The sequence below is a fragment of the Coregonus clupeaformis genome, chromosome 35, assembly GCF_020615455.1.
Source record: "Coregonus clupeaformis isolate EN_2021a chromosome 35, ASM2061545v1, whole genome shotgun sequence".
In the NCBI taxonomy this organism is placed as follows: domain Eukaryota; kingdom Metazoa; phylum Chordata; class Actinopteri; order Salmoniformes; family Salmonidae; genus Coregonus; species Coregonus clupeaformis.
Window position 1 is genome coordinate 20988010 of NC_059226.1, and position 26098 is coordinate 21014107.

The 26098-nt window shown below is 44.6% G+C and overlaps 1 protein-coding gene across 1 annotated transcript in view; it reads left to right on the plus strand.

Moving 5' to 3' along the window:
* The window catches only part of LOC121550172 (ras-related protein Rab-26-like), a 127218-nt gene that overhangs the window by 36758 nt on the left and 64362 nt on the right, over positions 1–26098 (plus strand). The window contains exons 3-4 of the mRNA XM_045210912.1: positions 22894–22935; positions 24509–24575. Of these exons, the coding sequence (XP_045066847.1) occupies positions 22894–22935; positions 24509–24575 (109 nt within the window). The remainder of the gene's footprint in view (positions 1–22893; positions 22936–24508; positions 24576–26098) is intronic.

The following is a 26098-nucleotide window of genomic DNA, read 5'->3' on the forward strand; positions in this document are numbered from 1 at the left end:
TTTATTACAGTAGACAAGTTGTTGTTTTCTGTTCTTGTATTTTAATAATTACTGTGGATATGGACTTGACAGCCTTTGTATGGAAGGAGTCCAGGAGATTTGATATTGTTAGGCTGCTGCTTTGTGACCTTTTTAGGGTTGAATTGTGTACACAATCAGAAGCTTAGGAATGGATTCAATTCAAATCAGTGCTATAGTGCAGTGCCTTGACATGCACAGCGTTTACCATTAATGTAATCTCCACTAAAATGCCTTTAAAAGCGTCATTGTCATCTGTCCAAGGTGCTGTGCTACGGATTGAATCGCAGCTCCACTGTCTTTTGAATAATTCTGGGTCTAAGAGCTGTGTGTCTTTTGTCAGTGAGTGAGTGAGTGAGTGAGTGAGTGAGTGAGTGAGTGAGTGAGTGAGTGAGTGAGTGAGTGAGTGAGTGAGTGAGTGAGTGAGTTTGTGTGCAAAACTAGAGAGAGAACCAGAGGAGAAATAACTGTACTGTAGCTTTCAACATGTGGGAGGATGATAAGAAGCAGCCAGGCAGAGAAATGGACTGATTAACCATCATGAAAACCAGCCAGGCAGAGAAATGGACTGATTAACCATCATGAAAACCAGCCAGGCAGAGAAATGGACTGATTAACCATTATGAAAACCAGTCAGGCAGAGAAATGGACTGATTTAACCATCATGAAAACCAGCCAGGCAGAGAAATGGACTGATTAACCATTATGAAAACCAGCCAGGCAGAGAAAATTGACTGATTAACCGAGGCTCTCTGTAGTTCCTCTCTGGTTTGACATTTCTGTAATAGAGGAGTTCTTTACTGGCACCGCTGTCAGCTCTCTCACAGGAGGAAGCAAAGCTGGGAGTGTGTGTGTGTGTGTGTGTGTGCCTTTTTAGTTCATTCTAGCCCGTCCCCATCCTCTAGCTAGAAGATATTGTGTGTGTGTGTGTGTGAACTTCCAGAGGAGATCATGGAGCTATGACACCTTCAGTCTTTACAAAGTTCTAGAACAATGGATTCGTTCAATCTGAAGTTTGCTGCTGAGGTCTTCTGTAAGATAAGAGAACTGAACCACTCAGTAGACTTCTATATCTGCTCAATGCTGTGATGTCGTCATGGAAACAACCTATTTATACATATTTGAGGCAGTTTGTGGTTGTGGTTGATACCCACATGGCTGAAAAACTAGTGCAATGTACAGCTCCACCCAATGAACAAATTAAGTTAGGAGTTGAATAATAACATTTTATTGTAAATAATAACAGAAAAGCAATTCATAATAATGGAAAAGCAATTAATTTTGGTGGAAGTTCCTCTACCGATAACAAATCCCACCTCAACCAGCCCTTAAACAACATCTACATGTCCCTTTCAATTGTTTTTCAAAGGAACTGGATATTGAATCAAGACAAGTGGTGGGCTATCTTACCCTGCAGGGTCCAGTGTTGGTACAGACCATGAAGTGAAGCCATCACCAATCATCTTATTACTTACACTTAATTGCTGCTCTCAGAATCACAAACACAGAAGTGGTAAGGCTACAGTAATAACAAAAAATCACATAAGACATGATGTAGAGCATTAGAGTCAATTGTCAACTCAGGCTTTTCTTTAAGCTGCAGTACGTAACTTCTTGGGCGACCCGACCAAATTCACACAGAAATGTGTGTTATAGATCTGTCGTTCTCATTGAAAGCAAGTATTTAGCGCCATCCATCATTCCTTCAATTCTGACCAGTTTCCCAGTCCCTGCCGAACGAAAAATATCCCCACAGTGAAGCATGCCACCACCATGCTTCACTGTGGGGTTGGTGTTCTCGGGGTGATGAGAGGTGTTGGGTTTGCGCCAGACATAGCGTTTTCCTTGATGGCCAAAAAGCTCATTTTAGTCTCATCTGACCAGAGTACCTTCTGTTTGGGAAGTCTCCCACATGCCTTTTGGCGAACACCAAACGTGTTTCCTTATTTTTTTTCTTTAAGCAATGGCTTTTTTCTGGCCACTCTTCCGTAAAGCCCAGCTCTGTGAAGTGTACGGCTTAAAGTGGTCCTATGGACAGATACTCCAATCTCCGCTGTAGAGCTTTGCAGCTCCTTCAGGGTTATCTTTGGTCTCTTTGTTGCCTCTCTGAATAATGCCCTCCTTGCCTGGTCCGTGAGTTTTGGTGGGTGGCCCTCTCTTGGCAGGTTTGTTGTGGTGCCATATTCTTTCAATTTTTTAAATAATGGATTTAATGGTACTCCGTGAGATGTTCAAAGTTTTGGATTTTTTTTTATAACCCAACCCTGATCTGTACTTATCCACAACTTTGTCCCTGACCTGTTTGGAGAGCTCCTTGGTCTTCATGGTGCCGCTTGCTTGGTGGTGCCCCTTGCTTAGTGGTGTGGCAGACTCTGGGGCCTTTCAGAACAGGTGTGTATATATACTGAGATCATGTGACACTTAGATTGCACACAGGTGGACTTTATTTAACTAATTATGTGACTTCTGAAGGTAACTGGTTACATCAGATCTTATTTAGGGGCTTCATAGCAAAGGGGGTGAATACATATGCACGCACCACTTTTCCGTTATTTTTTTCTGGTGATTTCTTTTTAACAAGTTAATTTTTTTCATTTCACTTCACCAATTTGGACTATTTTGTGTATGTCCATTACATGAAATCCAAATGAAAATCCATTTAAATTACAGGTTGTAATGCAACAAAATAGGAAAAACGCCAAGGGAGATGAATACTTTTGCAAGGCACTGTAGACTTGGCTTGCCATCCGGTAGCAGAGAGAACAGTCTATGACTAGGGTGGCTGGATTCTTTGACAATTTTTATGGCCTTCCTTTGACACCGCCTGGTATAGAGGTCCTGGATGGCAGGAAGCTTGGCCCCAGTGATGTACTGGGCCGTACGCACTACCCTCTGTTAGTGCCTTGCGGTCGGAGGCCGAGCAGTTGCCATACCAGGCAGTGATGCAACCAGTCAGGATGCTCTGTAACATTTTTGACGATCTGTGGACCCATGCCAAATCTTTTTAGTCTCTTCAAGAGTGTCTTGTTGTGTTTGGACCATGATAGTCGTGCCCTCTTCAAGAGTGTCTTGTTGTGTTTGGACCATGATAGTCGTGCCCTCTTCAAGACTGTCTTGGTGTGTTTGGACCATGATAGTTTGTTGGTGATGTGGACACCAAGGAACTTGAAGCTCTCAACCTGCTCCACTACAGCCCCGTCAACGAGAATGGGGGCGTGCTCGGTCCTCTTCTTTTTCCTGTAGTCCACAATCATCTCCTTTGTCTTGGTCACGTTGAGGGAGAGGTTGTTATCCTGGCACCACACGGCCAGGTCTCTGACCTCCTCCCTATAGGCTGTCTCATCGTTGTCGGTGATCAGGCCTACCACTGTTGTGTCGTCTGCAAACTTAATGATGGTGTTGGAGTCGTGCCTGGCCATGCAGTCATGGGTGAACAGGGAGTACAGGAGGGGACTGAGCACGCACCCCTGAGGGGCCCCCATGTTGAGGTTCAGCGTGGCAGATGTGTTGTTACCTACCCTTACCACCTGGGGAAGGCCCGTCAGGAAGTCCAGGATCCAGTTGCAGAGGAAGGTGTTTAGTCTCAGGGTCTTTCGCTTAGTGATGAGCTTTGACGGCACTATGGTGTTGAACACTGAGCTGTAGTCAATGAATAGCATTCTCACGTAGGTGTTCCTTTTGTCCAGGTGGGAAAGGGCAGTGTGGAGTGCAATAGAGATTGCATCATCTATGGATCTGTTGGGGCGGTATGCAAATTGGAGTGGGTCTAGGGTTTCTGGGATGATGGTGTTGATGTGAGCCATGACCAGCCTTTCAAAGCACAGACATGAGTGCTACGGGTCAGTAGTCATTTAGGCAGGTTACTTTAGTGTTCTTGGGCACAGGGACTATGGTGGTCTGTTTGAAACATGTTGGTATTACAGACTCAGTCAGGGACAGGTTGAAAATGTTGGTGAAGACACTTGCCAGTTGGTCAGTGCATGATCGGAGTACACGTCCTGGTAATCCATCTGGCCCTGCAGCCTTGTGAATGTTGACCTGCTACGGAGAGCGTGATCACGCAGTCGTCCGGAACAGCTGATGCTCTCATGCATGCTTCAGTGTTGCTTGCCTCGAAGCGAGCATAGAAGTAATTTAGCTCGTCTGGTAGGCTCGTGTCACTGAGCAGCTCGTGGCTGTGCTTCCCTTTGTAGTCTGTAATAGTTTGCGAGCCCTGCCACATCCGACAAGTGTCGGAGCCGGTGTAGTACGCTATCATACTTTGCAATCATCAACATTTTAAACATTTTTCTCTGTGAGGCTCCTTCTACGCTGACTAAGTAGCTTATGATAATGCAAGAAAAGTATCTTTACATCCACTGAGATAGTGGGGAGGCACAGATGTATTGCCGCAATGTGAGCTAAGGCTGGCAAACTGTCCTGCCTAGCTTCCCACCAGTCCACTGCACTTTCTTCCATAGCGTCTGCCTTGTCGATGCCCATGTAGAGCAGGGATGGCATGGACATAGTACTTAATTTCCTTTCTTGCGCCTACCACCTGGGCTGGATCTAGAACAGTTAGTGCCTTGAACAGGTGAAGGCAGGGGTGCTTCTCCAGCACAGTCTGTAGCATGCTGCCATGGCAGACTGGAACAACTCAGTTCCTGTCTTCCTCTGGAAGCTGCCCAAGCAGTTCAGTTGTATGTTCTGCCATTCTCAAACTGCATTTGCAGGTCCTCTAGCTTGCTGGCGATGTTGTGGGCTGTTGGCACAGAGGTCTCCTCCAGCTTTGTCAGGTTAGCCATTGTCTCCACGCTATGCTCCACAATGAACACTGCCTGGGCCTTCAGCTGGGCCTTGTGTTCCCTCAGCAGCTCACAAAGGTCCTGGACACACTTCGCTGTTTCCGGTAAGGTCGTAGTGAAGTCGTGAGCACATCCATATACTCTGCCAGGTACTCCACAGCACGTATCCAGGAGGCCCACCTGGTCTGCACAGCATACACAGGCATTACAGGAGAATTGGCATTTTCCAGTATGAATGATCTCTACTCCAGACGACACTGGGGTGCCTGACAGAACACCTTCCTCACCAGAGCACACAGCCTGTTCACGTCCTCCAGCACCAGGCTCAGGAGATGGGCAAAGCAGGTGACGTGTCTGGAGTTGGGGAAGAGGCCCTTCAAGATGCTGGTGAAAGCCTTCGTCATGTAGCTAGCTGAGTCGCTTACAAAAGCCCACACATTGTTAAAGTCAACCCCATTATTGTTGAGACAGGAAATGACAGCTTGGGGGACAATGGTATAGTTTACTTTATCCAAGAAGGCTAGATCTGCTACAACAGGTCGTTCACCCACTGGCTGGTGTAGGATTGCGAGTGCACATCTTCCAAAGGCATCGGTCGTCTCATCAAGGATGACATAAATGTCCTTTCCCTCTACAGCGACTCTGATGTCCTGCTCATATTGTGGATAGAGCTCTGGCAGGTACTCTGTACGCAGATGGGATGGTGCTGGGATAGACCCTCTCTGCTTGCAGTGTTTCTTCAGAAATGTGGAGAACTTGGGCCCCTTCTCAAGAGGTATCTGCTTTGATTAATGTTCTTGTGAAGTCCAAGATGAACTCCTTTCTCTCAGCTGTGAAGGGGGTCTTTGTCAGACAGGAGGGGTCTGGTTCTTGTTTGGACTGAAACAAATGTAGAAAATAGAGAACAATGGTTAAATTTGGTAAATTAAGAATTCTCAGGTTGAGTTCAATAGCAGGCGACAGTGGATCTCAAGCTTTGAAGCTAAGCACACACTCTCCTGAAGCGACACACACAGACACACACACACACACACACACAGCCCATAAACCTGACAGTATGTCTCACACACAAAGACATTTTCAAATAATGATAGTTAACTAAAAAAAGTCACAAAAAAGTCACAAAACATATGTTGGAGACTTGCTGCTTTTGTAATTCCTAACTTGTCACTTGTTTTTGATCGGTCCACCACGTCACTTTGGCTAATTTGTTAGCTAGCTAACATTACCTCAGCTAAGTTAGCTAGCTAGCCTAAATGACGTGCTGGAGCTGGAGTGACAACATGGGAAGCTTGCCAGGCTAACGTTAGCTAGCTAACTTGCCACTCTATATAGATACAGACAAAAAATGTAATTGTCAAGAACAGATATTAGCTAACTAGAACAAACCTACTAGCTAGTTAATATATATGTAGCTAGCTAAAGCATCCTAATGTTTACCTGGTCCAGTATCCCTCATATTTTTGTGTCGGAGTGGCCTCAGGTGCTCTACAGCAGTTTGACGCAGTATGTAGTCGATTGAATGCTGACAGACTTTGCAGACAAGTACTCCGCCATCCTCGTACAGTTCAGCTGGAAACTCCCTGGCCCTGTCCCTGGCTGTTATTCTGGTCGCCAAGTGTTTACTCCTCTGCTGTAAATCTTTCTTCTTTTTTTAATACTTCTCTCCTCAGACAGCTGTCATTTATTCACGGAGCTGTCTGCACCCTGCACCTCTCACTCACACAGGGGAGGGGCTACACCTCTGGCTTTTCTGTGATTGAAATACATAAATGAAAACAGAGGAAAAACTTACATTCAACAACAAGTCAATTTTATTGAACTTTAGAATCCTATGCATTTTATTTGAAAATCCGCTGATTTTAGTTGGAATTCTGAAATTGTGTAATAGAAATATTGTCAACCTAAAATAATCGTATATAATTATAGTTAATACAGGTTTTATACCGACTCTGTATAAATAGCCTCTAAAATATACGCTGAGTGTAGAAAACATTAAGGACACCTGCTCTTTCCATGTCAGACTGACCAGGTTAATCCAGGTGACAGCTATGATCCCTTATTGATGTCACTTAAATCCACTTCAATCAGTGTAGTTGAAGGGGAGGACCAACTGACCTACTCCCTGACCAAAATGGCTGACATTTTATACTGTCATAATAACATTCATGTCCATTCTAGTATTCTAATTCCTAATTCTATGGCTTTGACTGCCTCATCTATTAAAAGTTATAGAGAAGTCATAGAAAGGTATTTTTTCACATCTACGTTTCACCTAAATTACTGATTCACTGAACACACTATAGGGAGCAAATGTTAACTGTTTACGTGTGTGTGTGTGTGTGTGCCCCTGCTTATTTGGGTAATGATACAATCGTATTGTTTGATCCACTGTCATCTGGTTATAAACTCAGACCACCTACACCTATGCCTTGATAAGAAATGTTATCCCTGTCCAGAAATAACCCCTGAGCTATGAGGAAGAACATAGCTCCACCCAATGAACAAATGAAGTTAGGAGACAGCACAGGAGTTGAATAATACAATTTTATTGTAAATAATAATGAAAAAAGCAATTCATAATAATGGGAAAGCAATTGACTTTGGTGGCAGTTCCACCACCTATAAAACGTCCCACCTCAACCAGCCCTTAGACAACATCTACAGTGGGGAAAAAAAGTATTTAGTCAGCCACCAATTGTGCAAGTTCTCCCACTTAAAAAGATGAGAGGCCTGTAATTTTCATCATAGGTACACGTCAACTATGACAGACAAATTGAGCATTTTTTTCCAGAAAATCACATTGTAGGATTTTTAATGAATTTATTTGCAAATTATGGTGGAAAATAAGTATTTGGTCACCTACAAACAAGCAAGATTTCTGGCTCTCACAGACCTGTAACTTCTTCTTTAAGAGGCTCCTCTGTCCTCCACTCGTTACCTGTATTAATGGCACCTGTTTGAACTTATCAGTATAAAAGACACCTGTCCACAACCTCAAACAGTCACACTCCAAACTCCACTATGGCCAAGACCAACGAGCTGTCAAAGGACACCAGAAACAAAATTGTAGACCTGCACCAGGCTGGGAAGACTGAATCTGCAATAGCAGATTGGTTTGAAGAAATCAACTGTGGGAGCAATTATTAGGAAATGGAAGACATACAAGACCACTGATAATCTCCCTCGATCTGGGGCTCCACACAAGATCTCACCCTGTGGGGTCAAAATGATCACAAGAACGGTGAGCAAAAATCCCAGAACCACACGGGGGGACCTAGTGAATGACCTGCAGAGAGCTGGGACCAAAGTAACAAAGCCTACCATCAGTAACACACTACGCCGCCAGGGACTCAAATCCTGCAGTGCAAGACGTGTCCCCCTGCTTAAGCCAGTACATGTCCAGGCCCGTCTGAAGTTTGCTAGAGTGCATTTGGATGATCCAGAAGAGGATTGGGAGAATGTCATATGGTCAGATGAAACCAAAATAGAACTTTTTGGTAAAAACTCAACTCGTCGTGTTTGGAGGACAAAGAATGCTGAGTTGCATCCAAAGAACACCATACCTACTGTGAAGCATGGGGGTGGAAACATCATGCTTTGGGGCTGTTTTTCTGCAAAGGGACCAGGGCGACTGATCCGTGTAAAGGAAAAAATGAATGGGGCCATGTATCGTGAGATTTTGAGTGAAAACCTCCTTCCATCAGCAAGGGCATTGAAGATGAAACGTGGCTGGGTCTTTCAGCATGACAATGATCCCAAACACACCGCCCGGGCAACGAAGGAGTGGCTTCGTAAGAAGCATTTCAAGGTCCTGGAGTGGCCTAGCCAGTCTCCAGATCTCAACCCCATAGAAAATCTTTGGAGGGAGTTGAAAGTCCGTGTTGCCCAGCGACAGCCCCAAAACATCACTGCTCTAGAGGAGATCTGCATGGAGGAATGGGCCAAAATACCAGCAACAGTGTGTGAAAACCTTGTGAAGACTTACAGAAAACGTTTGACCTGTGTCATTGCCAACAAAGGGTATATAACAAAGTATTGAGAAACTTTTGTTATTGACCAAATACTTATTTTCCACCATAATTTGCAAATAAATTCATTAAAAATCCTACAATGTGATTTTCTGGAATTATTTTTCTCATTTTGTCTGTCATAGTTGACGTGTACCTATGATGAAAATTACAGGCCTCTCTTATCTTTTTTAAATGGGAGAACTTGCGCAATTGGTGGCTGACTAAATACTGTACCACTGTACATGTCCCTTCCAAAGGTTTTAAAAAGGAAGTGAATACTGTGAGTCTGTTCCATGCATCACTGAGTCAAGACAAGTGGTGGGCTATCTTACCCTGCAGGGTCCAGTGTGGGTACAGACCATGAAATGTAGCCATCACCAATCATCTTATTGCTTACACCTATTTGCTATTCTCAGATTAGCAAACACAGAAGTGGTAAGGTTAAGATAAATAAAGATCATGTAAGACACGATTTAGGTCATTAGAGTCAATTGTCGACTTCGGCTTTTCTTTCTTAAATATTTTCTTTTTAACGCAGCAGCAGAGTATAGTCCCTCCTATCAGAAGCAGTGAAGCGGCCCACCTACTGAGTTCAGCTGAAAACATGAGGGCATCACTCCGCAGGACATTCTCAGGTTCTGAGTTTTGTGTCAAGTCGAAGGCAACAAAGGAGGTAATGATCAGCTGGAAAATACCAGCCATGATGAACAATATTCCGGCAGAGTTACTCACTTCAGCTTTAGACATATTCCTCTTGATGCAGCCTGACCCGAATATCAGTCCTAGAAACCCAAACATGATGGAGAAGCAGGAGAAGGACAGAAGAACCAGTGCCCTGTATTGCAGAAGGTCTAACATTCCTAAAGCACAAGCACAGGGCACCATGGAGATTATCCATCCTATGACCGTGGTGATGCCAGCAACCTCGATCCTGCTTGTATACAGAGTTCTACTAAGTATGACCCCTCCAATCAGGAGAAAAGCTGCACCCACCCAGCCGAAGTAGAGAGCTCCCCCCAGTTCCCTCTTCACTCCGAACAACAATTTGGAGGAGTCACTGATGATTGCCCTGGCCTTCCAGGAGACAGGAATGAGGATGAGAATTCCGGCCAAAATGAAGAATATTCCTTTAATGCAGTTGGTGGTCTTGTCCCCGACCATGGAGACCATGACCCCCAGAAACCCCAGGATAATGGCGATGATGGTAATGGCTCTGGCGGCCTGCAGGTTTGAGCTCCATACAGAGCTTGGCATGGAGTCGTAGACCTCACACTGCATCTGGCTCGTGCTCCTTTTCACACAGCTCATCCACAGGCCGTCCCAGACCACCTCCATAGTGACAAAGTTAGTTGCTATGAAGGTTGTCTCCATCCAGGTGGGGAGTGCACACACTAAAATGGTTGTGATTAATCCTATGACTCCCAGGGCGATGCCCATGATCTCCATGCCCATCGACATACTGAGTCCCTGAGTGCGTCTCTCTACACCTGCCCTTCCCGGAGGAACAAGGATGTGACTCAACAAAGACATTACAAAACTGCCGAGATGTTAAACTTCCAGAGGAGATCCTAGAGCTATGACACCTTCAGTCTTTTTACAAAGTTCTAGAACAGCAGATTCTTACTCTGAAGTTTGCTGCTGAGGTCTTCTGTAAGATAAGAGAACTGAACCACTCAGTAGACCTCTATCTGCTCAATGCTGTGATGTCATCATGGAAACAACCTATTGATACATATTTGAGGCAGGTTGTGGTTGATACCCACATGGCTGAAAAACTAGTGCAATGTACAGCTCCACCCAATGAACAAATTAAGTTAGGAGTTGAATAATAACATTTTATTATAAATAATAACGGAAAAGCAATTCATAATAATGGAAAAGCAATTTATTTGGGTGGAAGTTCCTCTACTGATAACAAATCCCACCTCAACCAGCCCTTAAACATAATCTACATGTCCCTTTCAAGTGTTTTGACAAGGAAGTGGATACTGTGAGCCTGTTCCATCTGTCACTGAGTCAAGACAAGTGGTGGGCAATCTTACTCTGCTGGGTCCAATGTGGGTGTAGAAGACTATGAAGCGTAGCCATCACCAATCATCATATTGCTTAAATCTATTGGCTGCTCTCAGATTCACAAACACAGAAGTGGTAGACCTAAGATAAATTAAGGTCACGTAAGACAAGATTCAAGGCATAAGAGTCCGTTGTCAACTCTCACTTTTCTTTCTTAATGCAGCAGAAGAGTATGGTCCCTCCTATCAGAAGCAGTGAAGCAGCCCACCTACTGAGTTCAACTGAAAACATAAAGGTATTGTTGTCAGGGTCAGAGTTTGTTGTCAAGGGAAACAAAGAAGAAAAAGATCCGCTGGACAAAAGTAGCCATGATGAACAATATTCCAGCAGAGTTATTCCCTTCAGCATTGTAAGTATTCCTCTTGATGCAGTTTATGTACTTTGACCCCGCAAAACAATAATATCAGCCCTAGAAACCCAAGGACAATGGAGAAGGACCAGGACAGAACCTGTATTGCACAGGGCACAATGGAAATTATCCTTCCTATGACCCCCGTGGGGATGTCTGCAAGCTCTGTTCTGCTTGTATACGGAGTTCTGCTAAGTATTACATTTACATTTTTTACATTTTAGTCATTTAGCAGACGCTCTTATCCAGAGCGACTTACAGTTAGTGAGTGCATACATCATGGAGACCATACAGCCCCTCCAATCAGGAGAAAGGCTGCACCCACCCAGCTGATGTAGAGCGCTCCCCCCAGTTCCCTCTTCTCTCCGATCAACTCATTGGAGGAGTCGCTGATGATTGCCCTGGCCTTCCAGGAAAGGGTAGACTCTCTGGGTGCGTGTCTCTACACCTGCCCTTCCTGGAGGAACAAGGATGTGATTCAACAAAGACATTCCAGAACAGCAGAGAAGTTGAACTTCCAAAGGAGATCCTGAAGCATATTTGTTCACTCTGAAGTTTGTTGCTGAGATCTTCTGTAAGATAAGAGAACTGAACCACTCAGTAGACCTCTATATCTGCTCAATGGAAACATAACCTATTACTACAGATGTGGGTCAGTATGTGGTTGTGGTTGAACTAGTGCAATATACAGCTGTTCTTTCCTGGTCTATTTAAAAGTTACTGTTACACAAAAGTCTTTCCACCAGTATGTTTTACCAAAATGACAGATGTGTGTGTGTGTGTGCTCTGTCTGGGGTAGCGTTTCTAATTAGTGAGATTGAGCTGTGCACCTGCTGTTCTAATGTCACCAGGATGCAGAGAGGAGGAGCATGAATATTTAACAACACTTACTGGAGGGAGGGAGAGGGAGAGAGATGGTGTTATTTTGTTCAGTAATTACTGACAGACCCACAGGGGTCTAGGCTAGGCTGGACATCTCCAGAGCAGCTTGTCAGAGAGCACAGTAATGGGGAAATCAACTCAAAGACTGAGGCCCTCAGAGAGATAGGAAGGATGGAGGGAGTAAAGGGAGGTAGAAGGCGGAAGAGGGAAATGGACAGAGAGGCGGAGTGAAGGTGAGAGAGAAGGAGGGGGAGAGAAAGGAGGGGAGAGATGTGGTAGAGGGAGAAAGATTGAGTTAGAGGAGAGTGTGTAAGAGGTGGAGAGATTAGAGGACGGGGAGCGAGATGGAGATAAGGGATAGAGGTAGAGAGATATATATATATATATATAACACAGTGGGGGAAAAAAGTATTTAGTCAGCCACCAATTGTGCAAGTTCTCCCACTTAAAAAGATGAGAGAGGCCTGTAATTTTCATCATAGGTACACGTCAACTATTACAGACATTGAGAATTTTTTTCTCCAGAAAATCACATTGTAGGATTTTTTATGAATTTATTTTGAAATTATGGTGGAAAATAAGTATTTGGTCACCTACAAACAAGCAAGATTTCTGGCTCTCACAGACCTGTAACTTCTTCTTTAAGAGGCTCCTCTCTCCTCCACTCGTTACCTGTATTAATGGCACCTGTTTGAACTTGTTATCAGTATAAAAGACACCTGTCCACAACCTCAAACAGTCACACTCCAAACTCCACTATGGCCAAGACCAAAGAGCTGTCAAAGGACACCAGAAACAAAATTGTAGACCTGCACCAGGCTGGGAAGACTGAATCTGCAATAGGTAAGCCGCTTGGTTTGAAGAAATCAACTGTGGGAGCAATTATTAGGAAATGGAAGACATACAAGACCACTGATAATCTCCCTCGATCTGGGGCTCCACGCAAGATCTCACCCCGTGGGGTCAAAATGATCACAAGAACGGTGAGCAAAAATCCCAGAACCACACGGGGGGACCTAGTGAATGACCTGCAGAGAGCTGGGACCAAAGTAACAAAGCCTACCATCAGTAACACACTACGCCGCCAGGGACTCAAATCCTGCAGTGCCAGACGTGTCCCCCTGCTTAAGCCAGTACATGTCCAGGCCCGTCTGAAGTTTGCTAGAGTGCATTTGGATTATCCAGAAGAGGATTGGGAGAATGTCATATGGTCAGATGAAACCAAAATAGAACTTTTTTGGTAAAAACTCAACTCGTCGTGTTTGGAGGACAAAGAATGCTGAGTTGCATCCAAAGAACACCATACCTACTGTGAAGCATGGGGATGGAAACATCATGCTTTGGGGCTGTTTTTCTGCAAAGGGACCAGGATGACTGATCCGTGTAAAGGAAAGAATGAATGGGGCCATGTATCGTGAGATTTTGAGTGAAAACCTCCTTCCATCAGCAAGGGCATTGAAGATGAAACGTGGCTGGGTCTTTCAGCATGGCAATGATCCCAAACACACCGCCCGGGCAACGAAGGAGTGGCTTCGTAAGAAGCATTTCAAGGTCCTGGAGTGGCCTAGCCAGTCTCCAGATCTCAACCCCATAGAAAATCTTTGGAGGGAGATGAAAGTCCGTGTTGCCCAGCAACAGCCCCAAAACATCACTGCTCTAGAGGAGATCTGCATGGAGGAATGGGCCAAAATACCAGCAACAGTGTGTGAAAACCTTGTGAAGACTTACAGAAAACGTTTGACCTGTGTCATTGCTATCAAAGGGTATATAACAAAGTATTGAGAAACTTTTGTAATTGACCAAATACTTATTTTCCACCATAACTTGCAAATAAATTCATTAGAAATCCTACAATGTGATTTTCTGGATTTTTTTTCCCTCATTTTGTCTGTCATAGTTGACGTGTACCTATGATGAAAATTACAGGCCTCATCTTTTTAAGTGGGAGAACTTGCACAATTGGTGGCTGACTAAATACTTTTTTCCCCCACTGTATATATGTATATATGTGTGTATGTGTATATATAGAGATATATGTGTGTGTGTATGTATGTATGTATGTATGTATGTATGTGTGTGTATATAGAGATATAATGTGTGTATATATGTGTATATATATGTATGTGTGTATATGTATGTGTATATATAGAGATATGTGTGTATATGTATGTGTGTATATATAGAGATATGTGTATGTGTGTATATGTATGTATGTGTGTATATATAGAGATATGTGTATGTGTTTATGTATATGAGATATGTTTTTTATATATATATATAAATATATATATATATAAGTGTGTGTGTGTGTGTGTATATATATATATATATATATATATATATATATATATACACACACTGCTCAAAAAAACAAAGGGAACACTTAAACAACACAATGTAACTCCAAGTCAATCACACTTCTGTGAAATCAAACTGTCCACTTAGGAAGCAACACATGACAATACATTTCACATGCTGTTGTGCAAATGGAATAGACAACAGGTGGAAATTATAGGCAATTAGCAAGACACCCCCAATAAAGGACTGGTTTTGCATGTGGTGACCACAGACAACTTCTCAGTTCCTATGCCTCCTGGCTGATGTTTTGGTCACTTGAATGCTGGCGGTGCTTTCACTCTAGTGGTAGCATGAGACGGAGTCTACAACCCACACAAGTGGCTCAGGTAGTGCAGCTCATCCAGGATGGCACATCAATGCGAGCTGTGGCAAGAAGATTTGCTGTGTCTGTCAGCGTAGTGTCCAGAGCATGGAGGCGCTACCAGGAGACAGGCCAGTACATCAGGAGATGTGGAGGAGGGCAACAACCCAGCAGCAGGACTGCTACCTCCGCCTTTGTGCAAGGAGGAGCAGGAGGAGCACTGCCAGAGCCCTGCAAAATGACCTCCAGCAGGCCACAAATGTGCATGTGTCTGCTCAAACGGTCAGAAACAGACTCCATGAGGGTGGTATGAGGGCCGGACGTCCACAGGTGGGGGTTGTGCTTACAGCCCAACACCGTGCAGGACGTTTGGCATTTGCCAGAGAACACCAAGATTGGCAAATTCACCACTGGCGCCCTGTGCTCTTCACAGATGAAAGCAGGTTCACACTGAGCACGTGACAGACGTGACAGAGTCTGGAGACGCCGTGGAGAACGTTCTGCTGCCTGCAACATCCTCCAGCATGACCGGTTTGGCGGTGGGTCAGTCATGGTGTGGGGTGGCATTTCTTTGGGGGGCCGCACAGCCCTTCATGTGCTCACCAGAGCTAGCCTGACTGCCATTAGGTACCGAGATGAGATCCTCAGACCCCTTGTGAGACCATATGCTGGTGCGGTTGGCCCTGGGTTCCTCCTAATGCAAGACAATGCTAGACCTCATGTGGCTGGAGTGTGTCAGCAGTTCCTGCAAGAGGAAGGCATTGATGCTATGGACTGGCCCGCCCATTCCCCAGACCTGAATCCAATTGAGCACATGTGGGACATCATATCTCGCTCCATCCACCAATGCCACGTTGCACCACAGACTGTCCAGGAGTTGGCGGATGCTTTAGTCCAGGTCTGGGAGGAGATCCCTCAGGAGACCATCCGCCACCTCATCAGGAGCATGCCCAGGCGTTGTAGGGAGGTCATACAGGCATGTGGAGGCCACACACACTACTGAGCCTCATTTTGACTTGTTTTAAGGACATTACATCAAAGTTGGATCAGCCTGTAGTGTGGTTTTCCACTTTTATTTTGAGGGTGATTCCAAATCCAGACCTCCATGGGTTGATACATTTGATTTCCATTGATAATTTTTGTGTGATTTTGTTGTCAGCACATTCAACTATGTAAAGAAAAAAAGTATTTAATAAGATTATTTCATTCATTCAGATCTAGGATGTGTTGTTTTAGTGTTCCCTTTTTTTTTTTGGAGCAGTGTACATATATGTATGTGTGTGTGTGTGTGTGTGTGTGTGTGTGTGTGTGTGTGTGTGTGTGTGTGTGTGTATATATATATATATAGGGGGAGAGCGAGAGGTGATGGATGGATATGGAGAGAGCAGAAGAGAGGGAGATGTAGAGAGAGACAAAGAGAAAGGCAGAGACCAGAAAGAGAGAGAGAGGTTGATGGTCTCCAGGGGAGCAGCTCTTTTGGATGTTTCAGTGGGATCATTTTACATTCTGCCCACAAATAGGATTATCACAAACTCACAGCGAGCATAACCACCAGGTAGTCATTGCCTCTGCAATGACCCCAACCAACAACACATTTCATCTCAGCCCAGTGTGTGTTTGTGTGTGTGTTCAGTTCACAGAGGGTAAGAACTTTAGGAGAAGTGTATTGTAATGTAATGAGTGATGTAAACCGTTTCTCACAGACTTCTGCAGTCAGCCCTGAGATTAAGCCAAGGCATATTATTCACAGACACACACACACACACACACACACACGCAGGAATCCATGCATCTATGTATGTACAATTAACAGTTGTTTTTTGATTATGCTTCACTTTGTCTGAAAGAAGGCCAGACGAGTGTCTCAGTGGCTGATCCGCCCCCTCACAACGTTTATCCATATTATAGGGGTCTTACCTTAGATACAACTGTCTGTCTGGACTATCAGTAATTTAAAAAACAAGTTTAATCTGGGAGGGATAGAGAAGAGATGCTCAGCTAACCCTTTAGATAAATGCAAGTGTGTGTGTGTGTTCGCGTCTGGTCCATATAGCCACCATGTTGCTCCTACCTGTTCAGGCAGCTCCTCACAGACCCAGTCCATATAGCCACCATGTTGCTCCTACCTGTTCAGACAGCTCCCTACAGACCCAGTCCATATAGCCACCATGTTGCTCCTACCTGTTCAGGCAGCTCCTCACAGACCCAGTCCATTAAGCCACCATGTTGCTCCTACCTGTTCAGACAGCGCCTCACAGACCCAGTCCATATAGCCACCATGTTGCTCCTACCTGTTCAGGCAGCTCCCTACAGACCCAGTCCATATAGCCACCATGTTGCTCCTACCTGTTCAGACAGCTCCTCACAGACCCAGTCCATATAGCCACCATGTTGCTCCTACCTGTTCAGGCAGCTCCCCACAGACCCAGTCCATATAGCCACCATGTTGCTCCTACCTGTTCAGACAGCTCCTCACAGACCCAGTCCATATAGCCACCATGTTGCTCCTACCTGTTCAGGCAGCTCCTCACAGACCCAGTCCATATAGCCACCATGTTGCTCCTACCTGTTCAGACAGCGCCTCACAGACCCAGTCCATATAGCCACCATGTTGCTCCTACCTGTTCAGGCAGCTCCTCACAGACCCAGTCCATATAGCCACCATGTTGCTCCTACCTGTTCAGACAGCTCCTCACAGACCCAGTCCATATAGCCACCATGTTGCTCCTACCTGTTCAGACAGCGCCTCACAGACCCAGTCCATATAGCCACCATGTTGCTCCTACCTGTTCAGGCAGCGCCTCACAGACCCAGTCGATAATTGAAAGGTTCCGTTAATTTCGGAAGCAGACTCCACTGCATAGTCAATAGTCATTTTGGGAGCCTGAGAGGGTGTGCTTTCAGTTGCAGACAGAGAGTACAGGCTGCAGAGTACAAAGGCTGTCTCAGGGGGACTTGGAGAGATCCTGGCCTGGAACAGAAGGTAAAAAACTTGATTGCTCACTGTACAAAACTTTTGGAGAGTTTTTGTAGAGTCTAACTGTTATAGAAGGTCACAGACTTTACCTATTACGTATGGTAGAAATATCGTTTGGGAGAGTTTTTTAGAGAGTATCAAAATCTATGGCTCAGGCTTCGAAAAAGAAATGCATCTATTTTACAGGTGAAAGAGACCAACTTAACATTTTTTTTTGTACAGCCCCAAGGAGATGATATTGCTGACAGAAAGTGATGCTGTCACCTTTAGCTTGTTACAGTATGGTTGAGATACTTGGCTGAGATATTTAGCTTGTTATGGCTGTACAGAACAACAGCAGACTCTAGCCCATAAGCTCATAAATATATACAGTATATTGTATAACACGTTGCATACAGTATTTACTGTATGAGCCAGAGGGCCGAGGATTTACTGATTTGCCCCTGTGCCTGTTCAATCCCAGTGTGTCTTAATTGAAGTTACTTGTAAAATGTGATTGGGACCTGTCCTGTGGCCTGGTGGTAGATGAGACCTGTCCTGTGGCCTGGTGGTAGATGAGACCTGTCCTGTGGCCTGGTGGTAGATGAGACATGTCCTGTGGCCTGGTGGTAGATGAGACCTGTCCTGTGGCCTGGTGGTAGATGAGACATGTCCTGTGGCCTGGTGGTAGATGAGACATGTCCTGTGGCCTGGTGGTAGATGAGACCTGTCCTGTGGCCTGGTGGTAGATGAGACCTGTCCTGTGGCCTGGTGGTAGATGAGACATGTCCTGTGGCCTGGTGGTAGATGAGACCTGTCCTGTGGCCTGGTGGTAGATGAGACATGTCCTGTGGCCTGGTGGTAGATGAGACCTGTCCTGTGGCCTGGTGGTAGATGAATGGTGGTCTGGGCAACTAACTCTGTCTCACATCAGAATTTCTCAAATGTCAAATTTCGAAGTTGTTGCAGACGTCAAATTTCAAGGTGTTTTAAGGTTAAGTTTAGGCATAAACTCCGAAATCTTAAAGTTAGGCATTAACTCCAAATGGTTAAGGTAAGGGATAAGGTTTGGGATAGGCTTAAAACAAAAATCTCAAAAACAACTTTGGAATCAGAGGCAGATGCTTACGCCCATCCACCATCTCTGTCCACAATGCCCTAGCAAAACCCAAACCTATTTGAAGTAGCCGGTTTCTACGTCATCTCCCGATGTCCTCAGATATGGATGGACGTTGAATACTGACTTGAATCACGGGTGACCTGGCTGGTTCTGTGTTAGTGCTGCTGCTGCTGACACGGCTCTTCTCCCAGGGTTGTTTTTAATGAAGCCCCAGTGTGTGTGTGAGTGAGGGGTGGTTGGAGAGGTGAGGTTGTGTGTGTCTATCTTTGAGTTTGTGAGTTTGTGTGTCTTTCTGCAAGCACAGTACCGTTCGGAAAACTCTGACAGGTCTCCAAAAAGGAGAGGAGCAGAGAGGGCCTTCCTATCTCTCTGAGTTTATTTCCCCATTACTGTGCTCTCTGACAAGCTGCTCTGGAGATGTCCAGCCTAGCCTAGACCCCTGTGGGTCTGTCAGTAATTACTGAGCAAAATAACTCTGTCTCTGTCTCTGTGTCTCTGAGAGCTCTTTATCCAGTTTTTACTGTAATGGAAAATAGACTACATTATCAGCTAGTATAATTTTATTTTGGAGGCAGGCTTTTGTATGTGTATATGGGGATGGTCTGACTGGCGCTTTGGGAATGGAAAGGATCTGAGAGAGGGAGGGAGGTTGCCACCTCTCTCACATAATCACTCAAACACATTTTTTTTTGACAAACACTCTTAACCTGTAAAACAGTGTTAGATTGATCCATGTGACTGATAATGATTGATGCGAGGAGAACACAGCTTCTCTCAGCCCCAGTAGATTGACCGATCTATTGACCGTCATACAATACCTGTTGGCAGTGCCTCCACAATAGACCCTGTGAGAGAGAACCCATTGGATTCCTGTGGCAGTTTCAGCTGCTCTAATGCCATCAGGCTGAGTGGACCTAGACCTGATACATGATGATTAGGCCTAATCATCCCATCTATCAGTGGAATCTAGCGAGCTGTATCCTAAACCCCACAGGGCACCACTTTACAGTGTGTTTTCTCTGGGTCACTGAATATTCAACAGGCCTGAAGCACAGTGTGAGCTGTCTTTCGTAACCAATAAAGACACACAGAGACTCCACTCATGTCTTAGACTGTGATTACTGAGAGGAACAACCCAGGGTCGTGTTCATTAGGGCACGCAATGGAAAATGTTTTTAAACATTTTGCAACTGACCGTGAAAATGTGAATTTTTTTTATTGGACCTGTCCAGGTAGTCCCTCCATGTTTTAGTATGTTTTCTTCTGTTTGGTGCCTAATGAACACCACCACTGTGATGAGGCTACTCTTGTTGCTGCTGGACCCACAGCCACTGAATATGGAGGAGTCGTCTTCACTGGAACCCTGGGAGGGTAAATCAACAAGTCATCAAAGATTGGTAGTGCTCTGTGTGGGCGGAGTGGGCGATCTTGAAGGAGTAGAGCATCTTTGCTGTTTCCCCGTCTCACGGCAACAAGGGGTAATCTGTTTTCTGAGCGTCGCCGAGGGGTTGCCATGGCATTAGTGATGAATCAGATCTGCATATAGTTTGTTTGTGCTTTGATTTGCTTCATTGTAATGTTGACATAAGCTTGTGAACAGAGGTGAGATCACAGAGATGGAATAGTTTTGTCTTTAGAGGGGAGTCATACTGTAATTAATGTGTGGGAATTAATATATGCCTTCCCTCTCTCGGTACACAGATACATGCAGATACACAGGTATACACACCTTAATGATGTTGATTGATGAGTAGGAACTAGGACGTGCCCCCTGATAGGTTGGATACACATATTAACCGAGTTTATTGGTCAGTTTGTTGTGTAACCATGGATATGGAATGGCTCCCGGGATGGTCTTTGAGAACCATTATTTTGTATGAATTAACTGTTTTTGTTCAGGATTTAAAGAGTACAGTAAAAAAAAAAAAAAAAAGGGTATGTTTAATATCATGAATACTTACTGTACCTTTGGTGGCTTTTAGCTTTTATTTTTATCTGACCTAGAACATCTAATCCGGGATTCAATCCGATCATGCCTGTCGACAATGTGCCATTTTAAAGGTTATTTCTGCAGTGTTTTACTGTGAATTAAATATCTGCAAATGCGGTAATATTGTCTTTAAAATTGTCGGCAACGTGCGATCGATCGTATTGAATCCCAGGCCTAGTGACAGTAATTCTGCATTCATTCAAGACCCCAGTTTTGAGATATCCCAGGACAATGCCCTGTAGAATAGTTACATTGACCTGTGATCAATGGAAGAATAGATGACTTTCCAGAACTGGCTGTGGTATTTAACCTTGCTGTAGCCATGAGCTGAACTTTGCCCTTTGTCACATTGTGGCTGTAGGATCTTAGAGACCATCCACGTTGAGCTGAGTCACTGATGTCTAAGTTCCAATATCCACATTAGCGTACTACTTAGAATGCATGGTCAATATACAGGTAACTGCCAAAATAAAGGAAACACTAGAGTAAATGAGGGATACAAAGTATATTGAAATCAGGTGCTTCCACAAAGGTATGCTTCCTGAGTTAATTAAGCAATTAACATCCCATCATGCTTAGGGTCATGTATAAAAGTGCCCAGTTGCCCATTCTTTTGGCTACCATGGCTAGAAGAGATCTCAGTGACTTTGAAAGAGGCATCTCAAAGGAGCATGGGGGGTTTAAAGTGTGTGTGTGTAAATGTATGTCTCAGTCACCAGATATCAACCCAATTGAACACCAATTATAGGAGATTCTGGAGCGGTGCCTGAGATAGCGTTTTCCCACCATCATCAACAAAACACCAAATCATGGAATTTGTTGTGGAAGAATGGTGTCGCATCCCTCCAATAGAGTTCCAGACACTTGTAGAATCTATGCCAAGGCACATTGAAGCTGTTCTGGCTCGTGGTGGCCCAATGCCCTATTGACACTTTATGTTGGTGTTTCCTTTCTTTTGGCAGTTACATGTACATTGCTTCCTTCACATTGCTACTCTGACATTGCTCATCCAATTTCATTATTTTACTTTTAGGTTGTGTGTATTGTTGTGAGTTGTTAGATATACTGCACTGTCGGAGCTAGAAACACAAGCATTTCGCTACACCTGCAATAACATCTGATAAACATGTGTATGTGACAAATACAATTTGATTTGATTTTAAGTGGTATGGAAGTGTTGATCTTCGTAAGAGCCATGCTGAGTGTACGCAGGCTGTTTCTGGAGGGAGGAGTGGAACTCAGTGGCGAGGGGCTCATCACTAGAGTTGGGTTATAGAATAAGGGAGGAGAGGGAGGAGAGAGAGAGAGAGAGAGAGAGAGAGAGGGAGGAGAAGGAAGAGGAGAAGTGAGAGGGAGAGGAACAGGGTTAGGTGAGAGGAGAAGGGAGAGGAACAGGGTTAGGTGAGAGGAGGAGAAGAGGAGAACAAGGGGGGAGAGGGGTGAGGAGATCCTCTGGAGTAACAGGCCAGCGGTATGAACAAAGGGACCTGGAACACTGCATTGTTGATGGAGGGATGTGGAAGAGAGAAAGGAGAGGTGGACAGGTGGAGGCTAGCATGTCATCAGGCAGGAGAGAAGGGAAGGATATCTTCCTGATTTAGTAAAGTATGGGGAGAAGTTTCTCACATACACTGTAGCTGGGGAGGACGGCTAGTGCTAATGGCTGGAGCGGAATCAGTGGAATGGTATCAAATACATCATTACATTACATTTTACATTTTAGTCATTTAGCAGACGCTCTTATCCAGAGCGACTTAGTTAGTGCATACATTATTATTTTTCATACCCCCTGTGGGAATCGAACCCACAACCCTGGCGTTGCAAACGCCATGCTCTACCAACTGAGCTACATCAAACACATGGTTTGATGCCATTCCATTTGTGCCGTTCCAGCCATTATTATGAGCCGTCCTCCCCTCAACAGCCTCCACTGGTACACACACGCGCACACACAGAGAGAGAAAGTAATCTTCATTTGATTTGGTTACCTAAGCTATTTAAGTATGTCTCATTAATGATCATTAATGTATTCCTACTTTCCTTTTACAGAATAAAGTGCTGAACATTGACAGAGTGAAGGTGAAGCTTCAGGTAAGAGCCTCATAACGGATTCCATAATCTGTCTTTATTTCTCAGAATCATCATCAGTGTGTTGCCCAAACTATACAGCCCCTGTTATCCAATCAGGCGTGGCATGCGTGCACTTGCGTGTGTGTGTGTGTGTGTGAATTCCCATCTCTACTACAGTGATGTATCAGGGTAATCACCACAGATTAAGTGCAGCTCTGTCCACTGCGGTAACCTAATTTAGAGTCTAAATAGCCAATACAAACAAATTAGAATTGAGTAGTTATATCTCCATGAATCTTCTACACTCCATTAATCCCAATGTTCTCCAGACACCAGTCATTCTCTACAGATGCTCTCTGTTTCTCTGTCTCTCTCTTTTCTCCCCCCGCTCTCTCCCTCTTTCTGTCTCTCTCACTCCCTCTCTCCATCTCTCTCCTCTCTTTCTCCCTCTCTCTCTGTTTCCCACCATCCTCCATCTCCCTCCCTCCTTTCCTGCCATTGTTGTTATTAATTTGTTTGCTGTGTTGTTGTTTTATATAAGCTCATTTATTTTCTATATTAAGTCAAATAGAGGTTGTAATTACGTGAATCATTCCAAACCAGCTTAATGAGGGCCTGACAGAGGTTGGGGGGAGAGGGGCTCTGGCTCTGTGATGTATTAATTTGGGCTAATTAGCTGTGAGTCGTTTGTGTATGCAGCGAAACACAGCACAGTGTGGGAGCACTAGATAACTTGGGAGAGTTATTTGAATTATGTTTCTCATGTTAAAGCTACAGTCTGGGATTCAAAGGACACCCACTTGTTTTGGGATGGGGATAGGGATTCCCAAATCCCAGCCATTCTCATCACTACCTGCACAACATGCTTGGAAGTCACTAAGACGCCATATTCCTTATCAAGCTTTCCCCCCAGTTTGAATACTAGTTTAAAACTTTCCTAACATCAATTTTAAATGGACCCCCTACTCCCTAGCCCTTTCCCCCTACTTTAAGTGAGAGCTGCAGTGAATGCCATTTGAATTCTTGTTTGTAAGAGGTTGCATACTTTAAATATATGTCTTACCTCAAAGGAGCTTTAAGTAAAGCAATGAAACAGTGGCAGGGAAATGATTCAACCCTATAGAGGTCAATCCTAACTTCAACTAGCTTTCCATTGACATCACTGCATGACTCAGTGACAATTCGACTTGAGAAAACTTAGAATTCACCCCTATGAGAAATTATAAATATACCTTTAATCCCTCTCTTCTCCCTCTCGTCTCCCTCTCCTCTCCCTCTCTTCTCCTTCTCCTCTCCCTCTCGTCTCCCTCTCTTCTCCTTCTCCCTCTCGTCTCCCTCTCTTCTCCCTCTCTTCTCCTTCTCCTCTCCCTCTCGTCTCCCTCTCTTCTCCTTCTCCCTCTCCCTCTTCCTCTCCCCCTCGTCTCCCCCTCGTCTCCCTCTCCTCTCTCTCTCCTCTCCCTCTCTTCTCCCCCTTCCTCTCGTCTCCCCCTCTTCTTCCTCTCCCTCTCTTCTCCCTCTCTTATCCCTCTCGTCTCCCTCTCTTATCCCTCTTCCTCTCCCTCTCTTCTCCCTCTTCCTCTCCCTCTCTCCTCAGATCTGGGACACAGCTGGACAGGAGCGTTTCCGCAGCGTCACACACGCCTACTACCGCGACGCCAACGGTGAGACACACACACACACACACACACACACACTTTCTCGCTCTCTTTCTCTCACTCTTGGTCTCTCACACACACAGACAAACACACCAACAAACACTTGTGTGATTCTGTCTCAATACCACTCCAGCTGCTGTGGTGACAGAAACAAGAGGGATTCTCTCCCTCATTAAGAAACAAGCTGCATTATATGTTACTGAAAGTGGTCCTTAGTATGCAGAGATTCATAACATTTCAATGCATATTAGGATGGCACTGGTATGTAAATTAGCTGAATAACATTTATGGTTAACTTATTTGTTTACATGTCTGTGAGCATGCAATTTGATAATGACCATTTGTCTTGAATGCGTGACTGGATGGATGGATGGGTGGATGGATGGATGGATGGATGGGTGGATGGATGGATGGATGGATGGGTGGATGGATGGGTGGATAGCATATTCACATGGTGCATGTTTCTAATGTTTCCAGTCTCCTTAAAGGCATGTGTTCATTCATCTTCTTCTATAATGCATGTATGTATGGTAAATGGGAGGGAAGATCATTTTATAAATGTTGTGTTACATCCCTGTTGATTTGCTCAAGGGGGGCAGCAGGGTCCAGAAACAAGATATGAGTGTTGCTGTAATTTATAAATGCTGTTCTCTAAACCTTGCTACACACACCAAACGGATGCACACACACACACACATACAGTACACAGCAGAATGCATAGGCAGACACACACAACAATCTGTGGATAGAAACTAGCACACACACACATATATTATAGGGACAACAGGAGACTCACTATGGTGTATGTAGCAGTGAATAATGTGTGTGTGTGTGTGCGTGTGTGTGTGTGTGTGTGTGTGTGTGCATTTGGCCACTGGTGTTCACTCCAGGTGGTATTGGAATGGTTTTAAAATGAGAAAAGAGAAACTCATCTCCTCCAGCTAGCCAGATTGACATCAATCTCCCCTAAAGCAGTACTCTGCTGGGCTGGATGTTCATCAGGGAAACAGTCAGGGAGCATGCTGTCCTGTCCTCTCTAGAGGCTTTATTAGAACAACAGGGTATTATATTCATAATGGAAATCATCATTGTCATCATCAACAACAGCAGTGTCTCCTTCATCTTCATCTTCCTTATCATCATAATATTCATCTTCATCATCTTCATATTTGCCTCCTTCCTCATCATTGTCATAATCACCGCTATCATGATTATGTAGCAGTGAATAATGTGTGTGTGTGTGTGGCTCCCGTGTGGCTCAGTTGGTAGAGCATAGCGCTTGCAAAGCCAGGGTTGTGGGTTCGATACCCACGGGGGACCAGTACGAAAAGCTATGCACTCAATACTGTAAGTTGCTCTGGATAAGAGCTTCTGCTATGTAACTAAAATGTAAACGTATGCTCCAGCTCTCCACTCAGCCATTTGATCAGGTGTATGTGTGCATGTACATTTTAGTCTCTACAGCCTGTCACATAAACACTATGCTCCCTTCATCCACAACAACTAAATGTGTTTTTTGCTTTTGATAT